Raw genomic sequence first — 23,831 nt, 5'->3', positions numbered from 1 at the left:
ATATATATTGTATTATGATAATGCGTCATTTGGACATGATAATTTCGATTACACTTGGTTTTTTGGCATACATACAAATAAAAAACAAGTATATCATTGCCTCTTCAATTCTATTCACTTCAATAGAATTTTTATTCGTTAACTTCGTAAGTCTCTCGGCGAATACTCACTATATTATAATATATTATTTTTAATAAAGGTAATAATATTGTGAAATGGGTATATTTTATACTTTTAAATCATTAATTATAACAAAACAAAAAAATAAATACCCCTATTTAACATTTGCCAAAATTTTGTACATTCGTCTTACGTCGAAATTACCATGTCCAAATGACTTATACAAGATTATTTGCCAAGCACACTCACTCTCATATTTTCTTTAATAATGTAGTTATTCAAATCTAATTTTCATAATTTTTGAATACACCTACTTAAGGATTATATTTTCGAATACTTGAGATTTTTGGACCATTTACAAATAAAGTATGTCTAAGGTATATCTATTTTTAAAATAAGAACCACTTCGTTTTTACAATACATTAATTAGCAGATGAATTTAAAAAAATGTATTTATCTAAATCAAAATTCGAACAAGTAGTTATTCAACGTGATGTATTAAGGATAATAATTAATACATGCTTATAGACACAATATAAACTTTATTATGTAATATATTTTATTTCTTTTATTTAAATATATTTACAATCTGTTATTTAAAACAATAAGTAATAAATTACAAAATGTTTTTATCATAATAAGCACATAATATAATATTTATAAACAAAAATTAAATAAAATATTCGTTAGAACAGGAAGGATAAGTATTATTTGGTTTTTAATTAATTAGCAAATTATTATTGGTAAGTTATATTAATCTACAGACATTTTACAATAATATTGTTTGATTAATAACTGGGTAATAATATCATGACTAAACAGATACTAAATTTACATCTATTTTAATTGTATATAACCACATTTAACACCCCATTAGTATCATGGTCTATTTTAATTAGTACATAAAGTTTAACATGTCGAAAACTACTTATGATTCAGACACCTACATCGAAATTTTCAAAAAAAATAATCTGCTGTATAATTTTAAGTCAAAAAAAAGTACTTGTTTGAAAATCAGAAGTTTATATTGCCGTAAGACATTCGATGCATATATCTCAATTAATTAAAAACATACTCCTTAACCGTATTTAAAAGTTTAAAAATCGGATTTTGAATAATTGTATTATTGAAAAAAAAAATGGGGGCGAGTGTTCTTGGTAAATCAGCCTGTATACACTACACACGTAGTTTGTATACTTCTATCTGTATGGAATTCTAGTATTCTTAGATCCTTTCAACATATTTGATCTACGTGTAGAAGCCTCATTATAAATACGTTACAAGGACGAAAGCACACACGCAGGTAAACGTTACACATTATGTCCCTTTGAAGTTTTCCGTGACTGGGTATAAATAATATCGTATATACGCGTGGTAATATTGCATTATACTCACAATAACGCGAGTCAAGTGAGGTCAATTTTACAGAACAGTATGGAAAAGCCAAGGCTATCGTGGTTATTTTAATTTGGTACGTTTTAAGTTTCAAATTATATAAACAAGATTTTAATTACACACACAATTGAATTGAGCACAAAAACTTGACCACTGCAGATGTCTATTTATTTAATGTAAAAAAAAACACAAACATATATGTTAAAAAACATATATTTACAATTGATATTTAGATAAGTATGCCTTATCTATTATAAGGTTATACACATTTTATTTTTATTTTTTCAATCGATTTTCATCTTGTATGTGATAATTATACATGCAGTAGTTTGTTTTCTCTTTGAGAAGTAATTTTCGAGGTTTTTAATAAGGACTTTTCCCGAAGCCCTACTATCATTTGTAAATTAGACATTTGTAGGTTAAACAGAACGAAATAGCGTATGCATTTGATGGTGCTGATGTGGAGTAAAGTTTTCAGAAGTGACGGTTTTTAACATTATTTATTGGTATACGTTACAGGGATGTCCGACATGTTCGCTCATCATACGCATAATTATTTTTATTATTCAGTATTATACATATTATTGTATTTAAAATTATTATTATCTTGATTCTGTACACATAATTATATGTATAAGTGTAATGCGTTTACTGTCACTTATACGGCTCTACCAGCGTAGTGACATTTACGTGTAAATAAATTATATGCCTTCAATCTTTTACAGTACCTATATAACAGTCACATTTTGATAAAATGGTCTTCATTTGTATCGTCGTTTGAAAACATCTTTTTATATACATATGAATATATGATATACACTAGTGCAATATATTTGTATGTGTATGTGTGTGTGAATGTTTTCGTATTTTATCGCATCGTTTTCAATTTGAGGTCTTGGGTGAGAGGGTGGAAATGTGGGTGCGTGGGAATCATATTCCGGAGGTATGTCGACCGGGTGGAGCCACATATAGAATTACGTAAAACCTCCCTCGATCAATATGCCGTATACCACCATCCCTCCATCGCACCACTGCCTGGGCAGAATCATCACCACCCACACTCTACCCTCATCTGAATCGGTCTCGTTGGCGTTACGACGTAGTTGTAGTCGGTCGAGTGCAGGAGAGTAGTTCGGAACGCAAACGTCCCAGAGTGGGTTACTGACCATCGTTTTACCCTTCTTTCCAACCACTATTTATGTTATACACAAATATATAAATATGCTATTTATTATTCATAAAAAAAAAAAAAATTATCTCATAATATTACAAGTACTAACAGAAAGAAAAAAAGAATTTCTTGAGTGTCTACTGAGTACTTGAAGTTTGATTTCAGGTGATCTAAACATCTCTCTCTTTCTCACACACACACGCCTTTTACATACTTATTCATATTCTCAATCTTTTTATCTTTTGTATTAGCCATTAACGACTGCAGTTTTATAGAACCAAAATATTTATTTACACACATTTTATTATTATACGCTATACTTTCATTCTTGTATTATTTGCTCACCTTGACAACGTATGCATTTTGAAAAAAACTCAAATAATTTCTAAGAACGTTCTCATTATATAATAGGTATTTAATTATAACCAAAATACTTGTTCTTTATAATTTAATAAACATTCATTTTAATTTTATGAACTGTAGAACCTATACCTAATATATATTATTACTTTATACAAAATATCAAAATGTACACAAGCAAATATTTCTTGTTATGCGTTTAAAGTTATATTTAAAAACCATTTTTTTTTTTTTTCATATCTACTTCATATTTTCCATTAAAAACCCATTTATTTAACATTATACTCGAAAACGCGCAGGGTTTTATCCAGACTTATACATCCTATTCAGAATTTTAAGACTTATTTTGTTATAAATAACACGAAATCGTCTATAAGATAAATAAAATGTTCTCAAAAATCAAGACGTATATAGCTATACATAGATGGGATGAAATGTAAAAACAAAACTTAAATACTAACTACATTTATAAACGAATTTTAATTCTATTCGAGTTTCTATATTAAATTATTCCTAAATATTGTAAAATAAATTTCTTCAAGATATTAATGATCTAAATTTTGATCATTATTACATACTATTCTCCAGAAAAAATGTAAACAACAGAATACCTATATAATATTATACAACTGTTTAAGTGCACCAAACTTAATATATGTTCTTATATTATACAATGTACGTTATATGCATTGACATAGAACTATGTTTTATTGTTAGAAATAGTTCACCTTACAGATTTAAATTGGTTAAAATGTACCTTTATAATTATATAAATAATACATGATTACTAATATTAAATATTTTATTAAGTGTCCATTATATTATTAAACTATGCCTTACTGACCTCGTTCATTGTAGGTATTATCCGAGTAGAATAATATCGAAAAAATATACCTCTATATAATAGGTTATATTACTATTTTGCTCGCAAAACGTGTTATTTTTTTTTTTTTTTGAAGACCATCACTTTTTGTTATCGCTTGTAAACCATGAAAATAGCATCATTATTGTCTGTATACATATAGCGTATTTCTTTTGACGTATTTTCTTTTTTCTATACACTGAAACGCATTCAGCAGGTGATATCTGATGAAATCCTAACTTTCTGCTTCTCTTCACTGCAGTAATCGAGTTTAAGGTTTTTTTTCTTTAAATTTGGTCCGGTACACAAATAGTATAGAAAAAACTCGTGAAGCGATTGGTTTTTGATTTCAACACGAATAGGTAATATAATTTCATAAAATATTATTTATTAAAATATACTAAGCAATAAACAAGCATAATATATTAATACAGCTAACATAGAGTGTAATAGAAATAATTGAAAAATTTTAAAAATTTATTTTCATTTTTTTAATACATAAATAATTTATAATAATGAAAACAATTTAATTAAAAAAAAAAACTAATAAAAATAAAAAAATTATTACATAGTCATATTTTGAAATATCGTAATGGATTTGTCTCTTTAATTATATAGATATTATTATTTATTATTGTCTAAAATACTATATTACATTTTAAATACATTACAACTAAAAGCATAAGGTCATTTTTACACGCATTATTCACACGTTCAATATTTTTTTATTTACACATTTTAAATTAAAGCACGTTTCACCAATAAAAAATTAAAGTTATCGTTAATTTTTTCGTTCAGTGTTACCTTGAATTGCATTCAACCTTTGTAGAAGTACCTGTTAATTTCTCCTAAGCTTTTTACGTATTTAGCAATATTATATTGTAATTTATTTTTATTTCAATAAACCATACTTATTAGGTAACCTATATCTATCAATAGAATCAAAAAATATACTAAAATAAATATAACATAAAATATATAAATTATCAAATAATAATAACATTTTATTTAAAATTAAACGAATCGTGCTTACAAATAATGTATTAGCTAGTTGTTATTCAAAACATTTGAATAAATTACTATGCGTATATCAAACGGGATTTTCTGCTTAAAATAAATGGTCCGGAATAACAATACGGATAATATTATATTCTTTTATATAAATTATTTTTTATTACTATTATTCTGTTTTACAATCGTCATTGTTTTAACATTTTGAATACAAATTATATTTTAAAAACGACAAGGTACAATTAATTTAAATTAAAGAAAATTATCATAAGATATAATTCGAATGACAAATATACGTAAACATGTTCACATTAAACAAAACAATATTAATACGACGGTATACATAAATTTATGTGTATCTGACATGTATAATATATAGATACTATACATATTACACAAGAATATTTCAGTAATTGAAATATGAGTCTTATCATTAGCCCTTTAGATATTATATGGGTTAAAATTAATTTTCTCATTGACAAATTTCGAACGTCTTGCAGGTTTCTTATTTATAGTTATAGTCCTTTAATTTTCCAACCACATACACTCATACATCATACATGTATTACTGAACAATGAATTATTAATTATTCATTTTCATAAATACTCTCGAATTATATACATGATTATATAAATATGTATACTTATATTAAATACATATTTTGCTTTGTGATACCTATCACGTTGATAATCTGTATGTATTTATTTTCGTTCGTTTCCGTTGTAATTTATAATGCATTGTTTAATTATTTAACAATACAAAAGTATATACTGCATTATTACTATATGAATCAACAATGTTCATTTTAATCGTTATTATAGAATTTTTAAATATTTTCACTTTTTACATTAATTTACCAATTTCTTTAAAGACACCATTGCCCATTGGTCATTACAATATTCACATAATCATTTTTACAAACTATTGCACAGTTATTATCTTCTATAACAGAAATTATTTTTAAAGATTATATACCTATTATTTAATTTCATGGGTTTAATACCTAGTGTTAAGTATTTAACAATGAGTCTTTATTTAAGTTAAATTATTAATATTTTAGTATAATTTGTAATTTTTATTACAAATCATTTATGCACCACTTTAGTATAGTTATATTGAACCATTTTAACTACTATGTATTTATATATTTATTTACATAAATTATTGATACTCAGATATACAAAAATATAGACCACATTTTTAAGATAATAAATAATACACTTTAAAATATTCAAAATTATTAGGAATTTTGCTAAAAATCTCTTTAATGTGTCCTTATATAAAAATGTTAATATTAATAATTTATCTTCTTTGTAAAATCTATGATTTTTCACCATAAAAAACACCAATTTTTTCGATAAATAAGGAAATTCAAATCATTTTTCCATTATTTTCATAGTTCCTTGTTAAATATTATATCTTTTTCATCTCCATGAAGTATATTTATCTGAGTAATAAATCATCTGCTAAGTATAGAATTTTGTACACTAAAATATATAATATATATATTATATATATTTATATTTGAACAATGACGACTGTGACGACTGCAAAGTGCAAATGATAGTATGGGTAGAATTCATAGAAAATACAAAGATATTTTTTTTGTTCTTACTTTTGTAGTGGCTTTGGTAAAGATGTTGATATGAAAAAGTACTTTTTGTAAAGCTCAACTGCAAGTTATTACTATAATGGTAAAATTATATCAGATTACATTTTATTATGAGTGTCATTTAAGTTCATACGAGATCACGAAACTCTAGACTCAGAATAACAGAGAAGGACAATTTTTTTTCAATATTATGCTACTTTTATTTTGTCTTATAAATTGGTGTATGTATAAATAAATGTCAATCATTGAACTTTAATATATTACACTGATTTTCAAAAAAGTTTTTCACGTTGAACATAAATATTATATTAATAATAAAATTGAAAAATTATGATTATTATGAATTCTTACCATCATGATCTTACTCTTATCAATTAATTTACAAATAATTAAGTATAATTATTTGACATTTCGACTCTGAATTAATTTATGTCTCATCAAGCAATCCAATACTATTTATACTATTCATATATTATAGCTTCAGAATCTTTAGATATTTTAAATCATAATGTAATCTTTGAGTTTTATCATAGTTAAAAAAACATACTTTGAATAAATCCATTATTAAAAGAAAACAAAGTGATAACCACTACTTTGTTAATTTCAAAAAAAAAATCTTAATTTAATGTTTTTACTCAAATATTTAAATGATAGAATATAGATGTTCAACTACTTAAAAAAAAAACTTAATTTTGAAATAAACATTAATAATAAACGAAATAATATTGAAAAAAAAACCTTTAATACTTAGGAATAAAGCAAATACTTATTCTTTATTATAATTATTTAAATAATTCTTATGAAAGTTTATTATTCTTTATGAATTATGTCAATTATGATCTACAATATTATATATGTGTATATTTTTTTTTTTTTTTTTTTTTTTTTAATAATTAGTATAAAAAAAATTTGTAGGCTGTTGTAATAATATGTTTATATTATTATATAGTTTTTTTTTTTTTCAGTGACTTCCTGTTTATGATTGAAATTTTTTAATTTTCTCAATAACTATGATACTAAACATACGGTAAATTTATTAGTTCTATAGTTCATAAATCATGAATAGTATAGGTAGATTTATATTTTATACTTTTTATAATTATAAAGTATGAATGAAATTTATTTAGGTCAAAAAATAAAAACGACATAATATAAAAGGTCTACTCTGACCAATCCTTGTAAAAGCTATTATGGCAATATAAGAAATAGATACTATAGTTATATAATTACCTGGTGCTTAACTGATTTATATATATATTTTTCATGTAAATGATACATTATGCTATAGCATAAACTATAGGGTAGGTACTCTACGTATTGCAGATTTGGATAACATTCCAATTTTGGAATATTTATTATTTTTAGAGAACGGATTCTAAAAGTATTTAATGCTATATATTTTATTCTAATTACTTTTATAATCTTAAAATTAAATTTTTATTAGTTATAAATTATTAAAGTTATATGAATGCAATGTATATATTATAATAGTTTTAAAACTGCAGTCATGTAAAATACTGCAGATAAAAGTTTAAAGTGTTAAAACAATAATAACTTTGTGTTTTTCTATTTTCTGATGTGTATTTTTTAGGTGCACATCACACAAAGTATGGCGTAATTGCAGCGTAATGGATTCCTATATTTCAAATAACCATTGAAAACGATAAGGATTAGTCATTAGAGCAATTTATTTCTTTAGTTTGAGTAATTAATAAGATTTTCAGACGTCAAATTCTGTAGCTAGAGAATAATGTGATTTTTATTGAGATATTTTTCAAAAATATCAAGTGTAACTACAACAAGGAGGACATTTCGTACTTAATACAGTTTAAATCTTGGAAAAAAATTTAAGAATGACAGGATCTAAACTACTTAAAAAACAGTTGGACTCCCAAGTTCTCGATAACACCTGAAAACTTACACTGCAACATGTAATAGATATAGATTAAACAGCATCTATCTACTTAAAACAAAAAATAATAAAAGTTAAACACATAAAAGTATACATTGAAAATAAACAAAAACTTTGAAATATTTTCAAAAATATATACTGTGTACCTAATAACATATTATTATATAAGAGTGAAAAGAATAAGCGAAGTTGAAAATTAAAATTTTATCAGTAAAGCAGTCATCTAAATAATACTTAAATATATTTTTTATGGTACATCACCAATTTGTTTTAACAATATAATGCTAACGTGAAAGTGGAAAATGAATGAAACATGAACTAAAATCAAATTAAAATTTAACTAAGTTCCGTTAATGTAACTAAAAAAATTATTTATTTCGAATCGATAAATTACTTAGCAAAGTTAATTTTAAAATCTGTTAAACATCTACTGGATAAATATGTAGTTATATGATTAAATTGGTTATACTACTTTTGCAATTATGAATAGTATAATCTCGAGTAATGGTAAAAAATAAATATAAAAATAAAATATTGATTGATTTAAGGAAAAAACCGTAACATGCCTAGAAAAATATCCCATCATGAAATTAATATAATACAAACTTACATACAAATTTGACAAACTAAAAGAAATTGAAGTTATAATTACGTACCATATCGTAATCTACCATAAATATTACTATAGCTATTTTCCTTGTTCTAGCGTTTATTTTAAGATTAGGTATAAATAGATATTTAAAAAATATAAAGTATAATAATAATAGTATTCATTTACAATTATATTCAATTAAAAGTTTAAAATTTTGTTCGTTGTTATCTGTGTATTTCAGTAGAAAAATAAAGACGAATTAGTATTGAATAAATTATTTTTATAAACACATAAGTATATTATGTTTTATTTCCAAACAATATGGTAATAAATAATAATATAATTGATGTAAAATAAAAATAAAACAATATTTAATAAAATTCTAAACTTATTAAACAAAAAATAAAATATCATTATACCATTAAAATAAAATAACCCCTTTTGTTTAAATTCAATATAATGATTCTTATAGTAATATTTAAGTTTTTTTTATGAAACATATATTAACAAAACATAATATCTTGTTTTAATTTTCAGGTTGCTTATTTAACCGTAATGTTTGTACTCAACGCGAATTGTGCTTCGATGGTAATCAAATTTATTATCAACATTTTTTTAATTGAAATAACCTAATCACCATTATATATATATTTATTTTTTTTTTGTCTTAGATCATGCATTTGGCAAATGCATTTCAAGTTATGATAATGGAGCTAATGAATATGTGTAAGATTTTAATATTTATATACTAGATTTAATACCAAATCTTAAGCCATAGACCATAGCTCTTAACTGTTTATAGGTCATTTCAATTTTACATAATCTAATATTAATATTTTAAAGGTAGCTTCTGTTATTACTTAAAATATTTTCAAATTTTAACATAGTTTCTGTGAACCTATATTACATTAATTCAGATAATATGAAATAACGTTTAGGTACATTAAATAATAATGAGATTATCAATTTTTATTTAATTTAGATACAAATTAATGATGAATAACCTCATGGTCTTACGAGAAGATATGAAATTCCTCTACTACAATGGTTATAGTTGGCCACATCCATTTACACAATGTGTACTTCAAAATCGATTGAAATTGATAAGATATAATTTGCCACCAGTTGACAATTCGATTTGTAATCAATATTTAAGAGTATCTGATAATAAACAAGTAAGTAGCTTTCATGACTAAAGTTTTACTGGATTTATTTTGTGTGTGTGTTTTTTTTTTTTATTCCAGTATGAAGATGGAGATTTTGCGAACTACTATAAACAACCGGATGTGTACTTGAATGCTGAAGATATTGGTCTAGGTCGTGACTCCTATCCGGATATAGGTATTTAAAGTTAAATATTATGAAACACAACAAGTTAATTCTGGTGTTTGATTTAGATTATGAATATCGTCGAAATATAATCAATAGAAATAGACTTCAGGGAACTCCTTTATATTTACCATGGATGCCAGGCATAATATAATATTTATGGTTACACGTATGCAACACTATATATAACCAAGTTTATTACTTTTATAGGAACAAAACAACAACATTACGAAGAAGATCCAAGTCCATTAGTTTATGGTCAACCAAGATTCCATCCAGATTACAACACACCGGAAGGATTTAGAGCAGGCGAAGAAGTAAAGGACAAGATTGACGATGAGTGGAAAAAATTGAGACAAATGGACATGTTATCAAAGAGTATAGACAATTCGAATAAAGCTTACACAGAAGGTGGTTTAGTGTTCTTGCCGAAAAAAGGTAAGCAAACGATAGTAAGCAAACAACTAAAACACATTATAATTTAGGATGGATATTTATAGGAGATAATGGTGAGGAGGATGAAGCAATGTTTAGTGATTTCATTAATAATTATGATTCAGAATCGGGTTGGGCTGGATTCAAAAGACCTGAACGATTAGACGTTAAAAAACCAGGACCATTCTTTAAATTAAATAACTACGTAGTAAGTTAATCATATCTCGATCAGAAACAGTTGAATAAAATATTGATATTAATAATTTCAGAAAAATGACGAAGGAGATGAACCAAAATCATCCGAGGATATCACGAAAACAGTTGGTACGTAATTTATAACATAATTAAAAGCTTGAAAAACTATTAATTTTTCATTATGATAGATGCAACAACTTTACTAGGAACAAACCGAAAAATGGATACAGAAGATACTAAATCAACTAACAGTAAAACAGCAGCAAAGTTAACTCAAGATGATTTTAAAGTAATTTACGTAAGTAAACTTGCACCAGAAGAAGAAAAAGATGGACAGAAAAAAGAAAAGACTACGGATAAAAAAATTGACACGAATAATGATAATTATGAAGTGGTCGATACTTCTTATATTTGCATCCGACTAAAAGACAAGTAAATTTATTTTTGTTATTCCATGTTTATTTTATTATTATTATTAATTTTTTTTACAGGATAAGCAATCCAGAAAGAGGAGACAAGCTATTAAAAACGCTGGCAAATATTATTAATGTTGATTATAAAACGATGGTGAATGCTCGGTATGTAGTGTATGATAATTATTCAAATTTTTTTTTCTTATATATAATATTTAATAGTTTAATAATTGTCAAATATTAAAAGTTATTAATAGTTTGAATAATTTAAATAAAAATTAATAATACCTACAAATATAACATAATATTATACTTTTACTTTCAATTATTTATCTATACGTATAATGAAAATATAACCCAAGACCCAAACTAGTACAAAATTTAATTTTAAATACTTTTGATGAATTTTTAATTAAATTTTAAATTATTCATCTATATTATAAACACAATTATTATTTTCTAATATTTTTTCTACTGCAAAATTATATTACTTTCAGTTTTGAAGAATCCGAAATTACATTCCAACTACTCCCGAGTGCTGGAATTAACGTTACGGAAGTAGTGAAAAAAATAGAAACAATGAAGAACAAATTCGCTAAGAAATCAGGTTATACCATTGACTTTGTGAGCATTGGAGATAAGGTAAACGTGTATTACGAAGTTATATTAAATTTAAAAATTGAGTGTTTAATAAAATTAATTTAGGCTAAGACACCATCAGTGATGATGAGTTCTACATACGGAGACAGCAAAAATTTCGAATGGATTTTCATATCCGTCGCAGCTGTGTGCGCGGTAGTGGCATCAGCTGCGGCTTTATTAATAATTAGAAGACATTCAAGATATAAAAGCAAATTTGAAGGATTGATTGGTAGTAGTGCGGAGGTCAGTAAAGATTATCAGGTAAATTTTATCGAGATATTATATCATAATTATGAGTTGCATACAGTGCATAACAATGCATACATATGTATGCATATGTATACTTAACTCATAAGTCATAAATAGAATAGTAAATAATTACCATAATACCTACTTTAATTTATTTGTATTTTTTTCTTTCATTTTACGAATAGGAATTATGCCGAGCACGAATGTCGAATAAGAAAGAAGAACCGAATGCTACGTCCCAAAGAATAGCAAGCTTGTCAAAAGATCCTGACAACAGTCCTTCTTCAAGGTCAAGCACGTCTTCTTGGTATCTTTTTATCATAATTATAAGCACAATATGTACTTTTAGGCTTGCGCGCGGGTGTAGCAGACGGGATTAAAATATCGATCCATAGGTACCCACGTAGAACCAATTTTCTTATCATTGTACCCAGATGACGGTTGTTCGGCAAAATGACAATAGGTATAAAAAATAAACAAAATATACTGTTGTATAATATACAACAGTAGTTGTAGGTACCCAAAACTCATACAGCAAAACACCTACCGTGCGGTATAAAAACACTTATTATTTTTAATCAATAAAAGTACAAGAATTATGAACGTCAGAAACTTTTAACTAGTTTACTAGAAAATTTAGATGAAGAACAAATTTTATTTTAAATTGTGATATTTTTGCCACTTATAAAGTAAATGAAATCGTTAATTTAACACGTATGTAAAAAAAATATAATAAATTCTTATGTAATTACTAATTACTATAGTGAGAACTTAATATCTACTACTTAACCGTAGGTCATTTTTAAATTTTTATTTAAATAGATATAAATAATAAATAATTGGTTTTAAATTTAAAAAGTAAGTATACATTTTTAAGTAATTATAAATTAATTAGCGTGCGGTTTTATTATTCTAAATATATGCGGGTTCAGTCTACCAAATGTGTGGTTTTGAATTCATTATTGATTACAATATTTACATAATATAAATAGGTAGGTACTCTAATAAAATTAAGTTTAATCGATAAATGATGGAGAGGAATATTTCAATCTAGTGGTTTCTCGTTGAATTATAAGAAAATACTATTTTATTAAGTAGGTATACCTACCCATTTTTACTTTATTTTTAAATGAACAATTCACATTTTACAAATAGATACTTTAAAAATGTATGAAAAATTGAATCGAGAATATCGATTAAAAACATTTATCTGGTAATTGAATAAATCAACTAGTGACAACAAATCAGGACATTTTTTTTTTATGCTGCATCTGCTATTAGTGTTGAGTTTCGGCACGTCGCGCGCCTAAATGTATATATACGACGACAAATCATTACAACTTAATAATAATATGACTATCACTTTTAAGGGGAGAGGAACCAGTATTATCAAACATGGATATTTCCACCGGACACATGGTTTTGGTAATTAACTTTGAAAAGTATTCACTGTATAACTGCAATAATGCTACATTATGTACTTCAGGCATACATGGAAGATCATCTAAACAACAAGAACCGATTGGACAGCGAATGGGCTGCGCTATGCGCTTACGAGGCAGAACCATGTGCGGTAAACGTTGCAAGAAAGGTGAGTAAAATATGATCAGCTAATGACCACTTTATCGCAATATATAAAAAAAAAAAAAAATAGGCAAGCGTTCAATGTTCATTAAATTATAACTTTATAAGGTTACAGTTAATAAATAGTAGGTATACATCTACTTAAGAAATGTTTGAATTAATATTAAATAAAGGGAAAGATATTTACTGAACTCAATTTTTAAAAACGCTTTTTATTTTTTAATTACTTACATCACCTACCAAGGTTACAAGTTTCAAAATTTCACCAAAGTAATTGTGCAACTTTAAAACTGCGTTAATAACACCTAAATAAGAATTTTGTGTTGTTAAAAATGCAAATATTCAATTCTATTTTTATAAATTAACTTATCTGTTGCATAGGTACTTAGTAAGTATATTAGAGGTACCTTAGCCTATAGAGTATAGGTAATTAATAACATGTTTGTATCTACTAAATTATTAAATAAAGAAATATTAGTTTGTTTATTTTTATTTAAAATAATAAGACATACAGAAAAAAATAAAACAGGTTATTATTACCTACCTAACCAAAATTATAATTATTTAGGTATAAAGATGATATTGCAAACATTACTTTTATTTAATTTATTATTTTTCAAATTAATTTGATATAACTAAAAAGTATTTAACATAATAGACACTGGAATCAGTTACTATCTAATTAAATAAAAAAGTTACGAAAAAAAATTAATTTGTAGCTACATTTAATACCTATTATTATTACATTTGTACCTATACATACACTTTTAACGGTTTCAACTCACGCAGCGAGCTTTGTACGATTACTGTTATTATTTTTTTTTTTTCATGTGTTTCTCATAGCCGGAAAATGCCAAGAAAAATCGTTACATCAATGCACTACCATACGATCACGCTAGGGTCGTGATCAACGAGTACGCCAACATGAACAACTCGGACTACATAAACGCTTCAACAATAGTACGTCTGATCAGTATATACCATAGACCAATAAAAAATTGGATTAACGATAAAGAAAGTTTCGGGGGCCAAATAGTTGGAAAAAATGATAAGTATAGGTAGTTAATTTATAGCTGTTACTCATCAACAGTGCCAAAAGATCAAAAAAACTAAGAAGCCCTCGCTCCGTCTATAGAGATAACCATTACTTTTCATTTTTCATTCACATATTGTGCCTATTATTGTTATATTATAATATATTTAATTAGCAAAACACTAACTTGTCTACACCGAATTACCGACCATATTCAGTGGGGGCTTATCAATAAATTCAATTAAGTTCTTAATTTCCGATAACAGACTTGTATTTTAATAGATACTCGCTATTAAATTAGGATAACCAAAAAACTCCATTATGCGGAGACCCAAAATCCGACTTTGTCTACAAAGTGAGCGAGAAGTTTAAAAAAAAAAATAACATACAAATCCTAGCACGTGCACACATACCTACGGTTCTCATTTTAATCATATTGGTTACTATAAGCAACTCACAGCAGCACAACGTACAATTTATTTATTAATATATACATTGTGTATATCGTATACTTACTAATTTTCAATATTATGATTATTAGATTATATGAATACCTATTCAATGGTATACAGAGAAATATCCAAAGGGAAAGGGGGCGGAAGTTATATTACAATATGAATGTATATTTTATAAAAACATTTTCGTGTTTTTACATGACGAAAAAAATCCAAGGGGAGATAAGCACCTTTCCCCACCTCGGACGTACAACAACACTGCCCAAAAAGTATTAATATTTTTTTGTTGACCATATTCGTTTTGCATAGACCGACCACGATCCCCGTAACCCAGCGTATATCGCGACACAAGGACCGTTGGCCGAGACATCGGCAGACTTTTGGCAAATGGTATGGGAACAAGGGTGCGTGGTGATCGTCATGTTGACTAGACTTGTGGAAAACGACGTGGTGTTGTGCCATCGTTACTGGCCAGAAGAAGGATCGGAACTCTATCACATATATGAGGTAGGTACCTAAATTCTTTAACTATATCTCTATATAGATGTAGGTACTTACTTCATAAATTTACACATTCACTTATCGTAATCGGTTCGATATAGAATTATAAAATCTATAGGTACATCAGGTATACAAAAAACAGCAAGTAAGCAGTTACCTAAAATTGGTATACGTTTTTTTTTTTGCATGTATTTTAGGTGCATTTGGTGAGCGAACATATATGGTGCGACGATTACTTGGTAAGGAGCTTTTACTTGAAGAACTTGAAAACCGGAGAAACTAGGACCGTCACTCAGTTCCACTTCTTGACATGGCCGGACGGAGGCGTACCGAACACCACCAAAGCTCTTTTGGAATTCCGCAGGTAATCTACGATGGTAGTTCGATAAGAAAATATATAGTTGGGAAATTTTGGGATTAAAATATCTTACAGATTAAAATAAAAACGTGAAAACCGTTAAAATAAAACACATAGGTACCTAACGCAATCGTCAAAGCTGATACATTTATCGCACGCATAGTAGGTACATGACATTAAAAAACTACCTTTTTTCAGGAAAGTAAATAAGTCGTTCCGTGGCAGATCTTGTCCTATTGTTGTGCATTGCAGGTAAGTACCTACCGCCTTGGGTAAATAATACTCATGCAATTTAAACGTAAACAGAACAATATTATGTACCTATACCTAACCCATTTTATCATAATATGCAGTGATGGTGTTAGTCGTACTGGTTCGTATTGCCTATTGGATATGGTGCTTAATCGTATGGCGAAAGGAGCTAAGGAGATCGATATAGCTGCTACTCTGGAGCACATCCGGGATCAGCGTTCAGGTGCGGTGGCAACAAAGGCGCAATTCCAAATGGTTCTGGCCGCTGTGGCCGAAGAAGTGCAAGCCATATTGAAAGCTTTGCCCCAACAACAAACACCTCAACCTTTACCTCCACCTCCACCACCAGCCCAACATTAAATTTCTTTTATCCTGTTACACATACACGATTTAAGCTCTACCCTTTGCTAGTGTTTCCTTAACTATAGGCTCAAAAAATCTTTTTTTGATCTCATCATCAACTATATCTTCTAGATGTCTTAATATCATAATAAAACATTTATTCGGATGCTTGAAACTCCAGCATAATATATAAACGTAGCGCCTTTCATTTTCCTATTCAAGTGTTGATTTATGTTATGATATTTAAATATTTTACCGGTCAATTGTTACCAATACAAAAATAACCATAAAGCAGGTTAATTATTATGTATTTTTTTATTATATAATTTTAAATGTTTTTTTTATTTATTTTTATGTTAAGTATACATTTGTTAATTTTCTCTTCAAAAGTCATGAACTGTTTAAGTTAAGTTTTCAATTTTATTTAATAACCACTCAGATATTTTAACATTCATATAACATTTAGTCATAGAATTATAATTAAATTAACTATTAATTATTACTTATTAGAAATCATATTATGATAGTTTTTGACTTTGAAATTAAATTTATTATAATAACAGATATACATATAACATATAACTACATTATATATATATAAAAATTTTATGTTAAAGAATATATAATATATACTTATAAATTATAATAAACAATTATTAATATTAATAGCCATAGAGAAGTATTTAAATTATATTTATGCAAATTATAATACCTGTCTAATGTGAGATCTAAATCATCCGAATAAACTCTGAACTGTTCCCTAATGAATAAGCAGTAGTTTAATTTATTTGTTCATTTATTTATCCCAAAATTATTAAGCCTCAGCACCTTATGTTTTCAGTGATCATGTAATATAAATTTTATTCGCTGAATTAATAATAATTAATAGCTGAATAAATTTATAGTACTATAAACAATCAAAGGTTAGCACTCATCTATTCATCATTGGCACTCTAAAATATGAATTTAAACTTTACACAATATTTGCTTTTAAAGTTTGTTACACATGTTTTATCAAAGGAAATAATACTATTTATTTGGACATATTAATATATTATGTATAGGTAATACAATAGATTTGCATAAAATAATTTTAAATTATGATAAACAATATCCTACTATTAATAAGAAACATAAAACACTATGATTTAAAATTTATACCTCAAACAATTTAAAATATTGACATATAATATGTAATATGTTAGGTAGGTACGTACTACATACATTATTAATTTGGAACTAAATGTATCAAGTATATATTTAAAATTTTGAATTTTTTATGGGCTAAAATGTTATAACTTTCCATATCATCAAAATTAATAAATTACCTTTCTGTTGTTATTTTACAAAAATGTGAAATGTGCATGTGATAGACTATAGGTCATTATAAAAATATTGCACATTTGTTGCAAAACAAGAATAAATTAATCTATTCATTTCAGGGTAAAGTTTTTCAGTTCTTCAATCAAACTAATTTTTGTGAATGATAGATAACTTTTTTTTAATTAAAATAAGTATTAAAAAAATATATATGTACAACAATCTTATAGCATTATAATCATTTCAAACAGTAAAAATATTAACATTATATTATTTATATAATAAAAATAAGATTTTAACAAAACATATTTTTTACTAAAATATAAACTAATGATAAAGCATATCAAATTAAAGTTATATTGTGAACTATATTAATTTTAAAAAATCTTATGAACAAACAAAATTTTAAATTATATTTTATAATTTATACATTATTTTTAAGTCACTAAAATTATTAATTTATAATTTTATATTATTTTATCCTTTTTAAAGAAATATTTAAAAATACTCTCATTAGATTATGTTAAAAAAATAACAAATAAATTATAGTCCCAAAATATAATATCATAAATAAATGATTTATGAATCGTCTAAATTTGATTGGTAAATATTGCTTAAAGAATTACAGGCTAATAGTAAAGATTTATCTGATGTTAAATTGTTTTTCCATGTTGAAACAAACCTCTGAATGCCAACTTTAAAATATTCAGGATCAATCATAAATTGTTCTTTTATTTTATTATGAACAAATTGAAATTCAGATAAAATGTTTTCAAATTCTTTTTTTTCTGCATTTTGTTTTTGTTCATCATAATTAGTTGTATTTAATACATAAGTATCATTATCTACTGAACAGTGCATGGTTTTTTTATTCAAATGTTCACTTAAAAACACTTGATGGATACATGGAGAACATATATTATTTAAAGTGCAAGAACAAAGTCCAATGCCCATATCGACAAAAAATTTGCCACCATCATTATTTTCTACTAAGTACATAGAATGATTTTCATTCACACAACAATAAGTAAAGCAGTTATCATCTCTGTTAATTTCTTTGAAGTTATTTAAAATTAATTGTTGATTATGATTTGGAATTTCTGTAACCAAATTTTTGTAGAAAAAATTAATTTCATCAATAACAAAATGAAATGTTTGCAAGATTGAAAGTGATTTAGTATGGTAATAAATAAATTTCCGTTCAGAAATTGTGGAGCATGGATGAGTAGACATAGTTGAACAATATAAAAAATTGTTTTTATCAATACTTTGGATAAATTGATTAAAATTTGGATATTTTTCAATTAAAACATTAGCAAAATTTGTATCTATAAAATGGTCAACAATAAAACTTTCTGAACATACTATTTTTTTTAATTCAATAAAACAATTTAACTCTTCGATCAAATTATTTTTATTTGTAACATTAATAAACCATTTCCATACACTCACCAAAAAATGAAATTTTGAAATACAAACAGTGGCTTTAGGGAAAACTGTTTTGAATATATGTGTATATACTAAATCTACTATAACAGTTTTGATCCTACCTCCTAACTTTTCCCATAAACATAAACCTGCTTTTAACAAACATTTTTTATCATCAGTAGATATAATTACTCCTACCGGGATCATTATTTTTTTACTAGTTTCACTAAACATAAACCACGTTTTACAAATATCTGAACTAGTTGAGCACACAATTACTGTATCAGTATTTATTGTTCCCATTAGTGGAGTTCGAATTGCAACCACAATATTGTTTTTTATTAATTCAATAGCGGCACTATTTCTTCCTACTCTGACATTATAATAATTTAAAGATTTCATTAATGAATCAACACGTTTACTGAAAGGCGATGAAAAACTAGATTTTCTAATATGCCGGTAATACAACTCATAGACAAATTCTACATCTGGTTTGATTCCTGAATCCATCAATTCCAAATAATGATTTTTACCTTCATTTTGTATTATTTTAATTGAATAGATATGCAGTGCACCAGCTGCTGATAGACCATTTTTTAATAAACGTACAAATTGATCATAAACATGAAATATATCTAAAGATTTCATTGGAGTTAAGTAATTTTTAGGATGACAATGACAATGTTTCATAAGTATGACAGCTTTTGATTGATGAGCTCTGAAAATAACAAATCTTAGTCTTAAAAACTTTAAATTACTTTAAATACTTTCTACTGAAATCACAATTTTACTTACAGTTCTCTATTTAAAGGTTTAATCATAACTGTTAGACTGGCATTACAATTAGTTGGGTTCTGCAGAATACTGTTGGATTTAATATTCCAATAATCAGTGTTTTTGCATTTATACACTTTCTAAGATTAGAGAAATTTTATAATGTTTTAATATAATACTATGTTATAATGAATGTATTAGCTAACTTTACTTACACGATAGATATTTTTTAAAGAAATTGAAGGTACATTATCAGTTATATAGTTAACTTTAGTTTTATTACACAAATTATCCAACCAATCTAAAAATGATTCTTTATCAATGTTATTAATCAGAAATTTTGCTTTGAACTGTCCATATAAAATATCTTTGAATGCTAATATTTTATAGGAATAATTATCTGGCAAGCAATCCTAAAGTAAATAAATAAACAATTATTTTTACAAACAATTTTCAATTTAAAAAGCATCTAAAAGACCAAAACATTTCAAATGTTTGAAAATGAAATCTATGCATAAAAAATATTGATAGATATCAAAAAAAGAGACTATATAATTCTACTACAAATATAAACTTACTTTTAATGATAAATAAGCATTGAGTTTTTGAATAACTCTTTTCTTTGATGGCCTTGAATTATACTTGCTCAAATTTAATTTTGAATTACTGTGCTCTAAGTGTAAATGTTTATCTAACAAACTATTATTATTAAACTTTTTATGGCATTGTGAACAGTTTAATAAACTTTTGGAATCATCATCACATATTATAGAAACGCTAGATTTGTGAACAGTTTCCATATGTTTTAAAATATCTTTTCTTAATGTAAAAGTCTGTGAACACTGACTGCATGGATACAAAATATCCATTATTGAAAAGGTTGTTAACCTATTAAAAATAAAATAATACTTCAAAACTAAGTACAATAAAAATTATTTTAATAATATAAATTATTTTAAGCGGATAAATTAACATTCTAGAATCTAGTTAGTAAATCTTAGGAAAATATTAATTGTGAGGCTTTGCAATGATTGAATTTACAATAGTAAACCTAGGAATAAATCTTATAGATTTATTTTTATCATTCCATATACTTTGGTTAATGAAGAATCTTTCATATTTTTAACATAAGTTAAATATATGATAAAATGCATTTAATAATAGTTGATAAATAATCTTTTTTGATATTTTTTTTATTGAAAGATCCTTAACCAAAAAAAAAAAGAGGTGTTACTATGAGGAATAGAAAAATTAATATTTATTGAAATTTAATGTTAAAATTTATTATTATTGTAGTTGGGTGGGATGCTACAATAGCTAAAGCCAGGCAATAAACTTAACAATCATTTTATTTATCTCCTCAACAAAAAAAACTTTGAAAACACCACTGGTTGTTGAATATTAAAAAATTTGAAAGCAATGAGTATTGTTGATTATGCATATTAATATATATGTATTATTAATCTAGACAATGATGCTAAACTCACACTTCAGATACTTCAATAATTGAACTACTATGAAAATAGGTTGGATAGGTAAAATAATAAAGTCCAACAGAGGAAGTGCAAGCCAAATCTTTCTACTAAAATTTTAATAAACACAAACAATTCATTATTTTTATTTAAAATAGTATATTTATGCATGGCTATGCTTAAATTAAAAGAGGTGGGTTGGGAAATCCAATTATTTGAGCGATTCAATTTCATTTTAAACCACTAGGCACTAGGTATGGATAACAAATAAATACATATTTGTAATAAATATTTTATAATATTTAATATTGGTAAATATTATATCTATTAAAATTGTTATAATAGAACATTGATTGTCCAAACAATCAATTAAATAAACACCAAATAGGTACAAATTATATACTAACCTAATTTATAAAATAAAAATTTTACTGTAGTTCCACTAGTAATATTATCAAATACATTTTTAACTTTATTTAATATTTAGGCATAATTTTAAATTCTATACTGGCTAAATTAGGTATTTAAATATAATAAATAGATGTATATAATAATATAAATATTATAAATAGGGCCTGGATTTTTATGCTTTAAAAACAATAGAAATATACATTTTAAAATATGCAATAAATAAATAAATAAACTCTTTAAAATAATAAAAATGCAAAACCAAAAATTTAATTTTTAAGAAAAAAATTATTGTATATTTAATATTAAGTTTAAAGCATTAATAAAATAGAATTAAATAAAACAACATTTTTAATGTTACTTTTAATTATTTTGAATCTGAATCTTTTTAGCGATTCAATGTAGCTCGTGAGTGAGACGTGTTAAATAAGTCATATTGGTATAAAAATAAAATGCATCAAGAGATCTTACTGCTTTGACCATGTATGATGCAGCATCAGTTTTACAAATATAAAAGAAAACAAATTCCTTATGAATCATAGATTTAAGTGGGTAAAACCAACAAATATTATTAGTAAAACAAATAGATATGAAACACTTATGTAGATATTAGTAAAATACAGAAATATACAGTATACATGAAAAATAAAACTTAGTATTTCAGATTTATTGGCTATAATTCAAACTTGTAATTAATCTAGCTACTATATAGACCATAAAAAAAAAAAACATGTAAATGCATATAAATTTGTAGGTACCCTAAATCACAATAAAACCCATATTAAGCTACAAACTCGACTACCAGTGCGCAATCATGTTGCATTTTTCAGGTAAAAAGGTAGAAAGTGCACAATAATGTTACACTCATTGACTACATAAATCACTATTTTTTATCTGCTAACAGGCATTTTTACTGAAGACTGTTTATACATTACTGATTATCTCAATAAAGTACACATTATGTGTCATGTATTTCCATACCCTGTAATTAATTGGATAATCGACATTCTACTACATATAAACTTTTTAAGAAAATATTGTAAACTATGATTATTATTCCTTATTTACTTACAAATGTAAGCTACCTATTTAAATCTAAACTATTAACAATTTATACTAAATGTTACTTAATACGTTTTACTAGTTAGTACATACTTAATAGCAGATGTCTGATAGTTAATGACTTAAATTAGTTATTAGAATATTTCAATTTCAAATATCATCATAATATATCAATCACTTTAATTTTATTATTTAAACATCAACACAAATGTTTACAAATGTAATATTTCGAATTATTAATTATATTCAATGATCATTATATTATATCACATTATCACATAATACATATTAAGCAAAAATAGAGAATAATAAATTCTGTGTTTACTGAGATAGATAACGAAAATACAATACACACGAGAGCTTCACAGCAGCAAGATTTTTGGTATCCTTATCACGAACATAAGCGCGCGTAGTGGAGTAATACAGAGCTACCATCATGAATATATATTTATTATTTTCACTTTCGAATTTGACGGTTTTTCAACATAGATATTTTTCGAGTGTGTGCATATTATTATCTGTAACAAGAATAATCGCACACTG

General features: G+C 25.6%; 2 protein-coding genes across 4 annotated transcripts in view; one reads left to right on the top strand and one right to left on the bottom strand.

The window, feature by feature from the left end:
• The window catches only part of LOC112601012 (receptor-type tyrosine-protein phosphatase N2), a 40,680-nt gene extending 23,563 nt beyond the window's left edge, over nucleotides 1-17,117 (top strand). The window contains exons 4-23 of one of the 3 annotated variants that reach the window (XM_025348406.1): nucleotides 9,574-9,624; nucleotides 9,708-9,762; nucleotides 10,019-10,211; nucleotides 10,281-10,377; nucleotides 10,434-10,508; nucleotides 10,576-10,803; nucleotides 10,851-11,008; nucleotides 11,070-11,124; nucleotides 11,184-11,427; nucleotides 11,487-11,573; nucleotides 11,906-12,050; nucleotides 12,114-12,293; nucleotides 12,485-12,606; nucleotides 13,670-13,724; nucleotides 13,786-13,890; nucleotides 14,727-14,843; nucleotides 15,681-15,878; nucleotides 16,070-16,236; nucleotides 16,429-16,482; nucleotides 16,584-17,117. In XM_025348406.1, the coding sequence (XP_025204191.1) occupies nucleotides 9,574-9,624; nucleotides 9,708-9,762; nucleotides 10,019-10,211; nucleotides 10,281-10,377; nucleotides 10,434-10,508; nucleotides 10,576-10,803; nucleotides 10,851-11,008; nucleotides 11,070-11,124; nucleotides 11,184-11,427; nucleotides 11,487-11,573; nucleotides 11,906-12,050; nucleotides 12,114-12,293; nucleotides 12,485-12,606; nucleotides 13,670-13,724; nucleotides 13,786-13,890; nucleotides 14,727-14,843; nucleotides 15,681-15,878; nucleotides 16,070-16,236; nucleotides 16,429-16,482; nucleotides 16,584-16,842 (2,645 nt within the window). In that variant the 3' untranslated portion in view covers nucleotides 16,843-17,117. Of the gene's footprint in view, nucleotides 1-9,573; nucleotides 9,625-9,707; nucleotides 9,763-10,018; nucleotides 10,212-10,280; nucleotides 10,378-10,433; nucleotides 10,509-10,575; nucleotides 10,804-10,850; nucleotides 11,009-11,069; nucleotides 11,125-11,183; nucleotides 11,428-11,486; nucleotides 11,574-11,905; nucleotides 12,051-12,113; nucleotides 12,312-12,484; nucleotides 12,607-13,669; nucleotides 13,725-13,785; nucleotides 13,891-14,726; nucleotides 14,844-15,680; nucleotides 15,879-16,069; nucleotides 16,237-16,428; nucleotides 16,483-16,583 lie in introns of all 3 variants that reach the window. The other 2 variants (XM_025348408.1, XM_025348405.1) reach the window with 2 other exon arrangements.
• A 1,540-nt stretch (nucleotides 17,118-18,657) lies between these two features.
• LOC112601013 lies at nucleotides 18,658-23,470 on the bottom strand. Its single transcript, XM_025348409.1, has 5 exons — nucleotides 23,382-23,470; nucleotides 20,925-21,234; nucleotides 20,562-20,759; nucleotides 20,368-20,486; nucleotides 18,658-20,290 (listed from the first exon to the last, which is right to left on the bottom strand). Exons 2-5 carry the CDS (start codon nucleotides 21,213-21,215, stop codon nucleotides 18,724-18,726), a joined length of 2,175 nt encoding a protein of 724 aa, XP_025204194.1. The 5' UTR covers nucleotides 21,216-21,234; nucleotides 23,382-23,470; the 3' UTR covers nucleotides 18,658-18,723.
• Between the last annotated feature and the right edge of the window lie 361 nt (nucleotides 23,471-23,831).

This window comes from Melanaphis sacchari, unplaced genomic scaffold (genome assembly GCF_002803265.2).
Source record: "Melanaphis sacchari strain LSU unplaced genomic scaffold, SCAv2.0 Contig74_pilon_pilon, whole genome shotgun sequence".
In the NCBI taxonomy this organism is placed as follows: Eukaryota; Metazoa; Arthropoda; class Insecta; order Hemiptera; family Aphididae; genus Melanaphis; species Melanaphis sacchari.
This window is presented reverse-complemented; position numbering and strand designations above follow the sequence as displayed.

Bases quoted from the DNA above. Each gene is read 5' to 3' on its own strand.
- LOC112601013 (XM_025348409.1), bottom strand. From the start codon at position 21,215: ATGGATATTTTGTATCCATGCAGTCAGTGTTCACAGACTTTTACATTA. The intron at 20,487-20,561 runs GTAAGTAAAGTT...CTCTAATCTTAG, and splicing joins CTTTAAAAAATATCTATCGT to AAAGTGTATAAATGCAAAAA. The intron at 20,291-20,367 runs GTAAGTAAAATT...TGTTATTTTCAG, and splicing joins AAACCTTTAAATAGAGAACT to AGCTCATCAATCAAAAGCTG.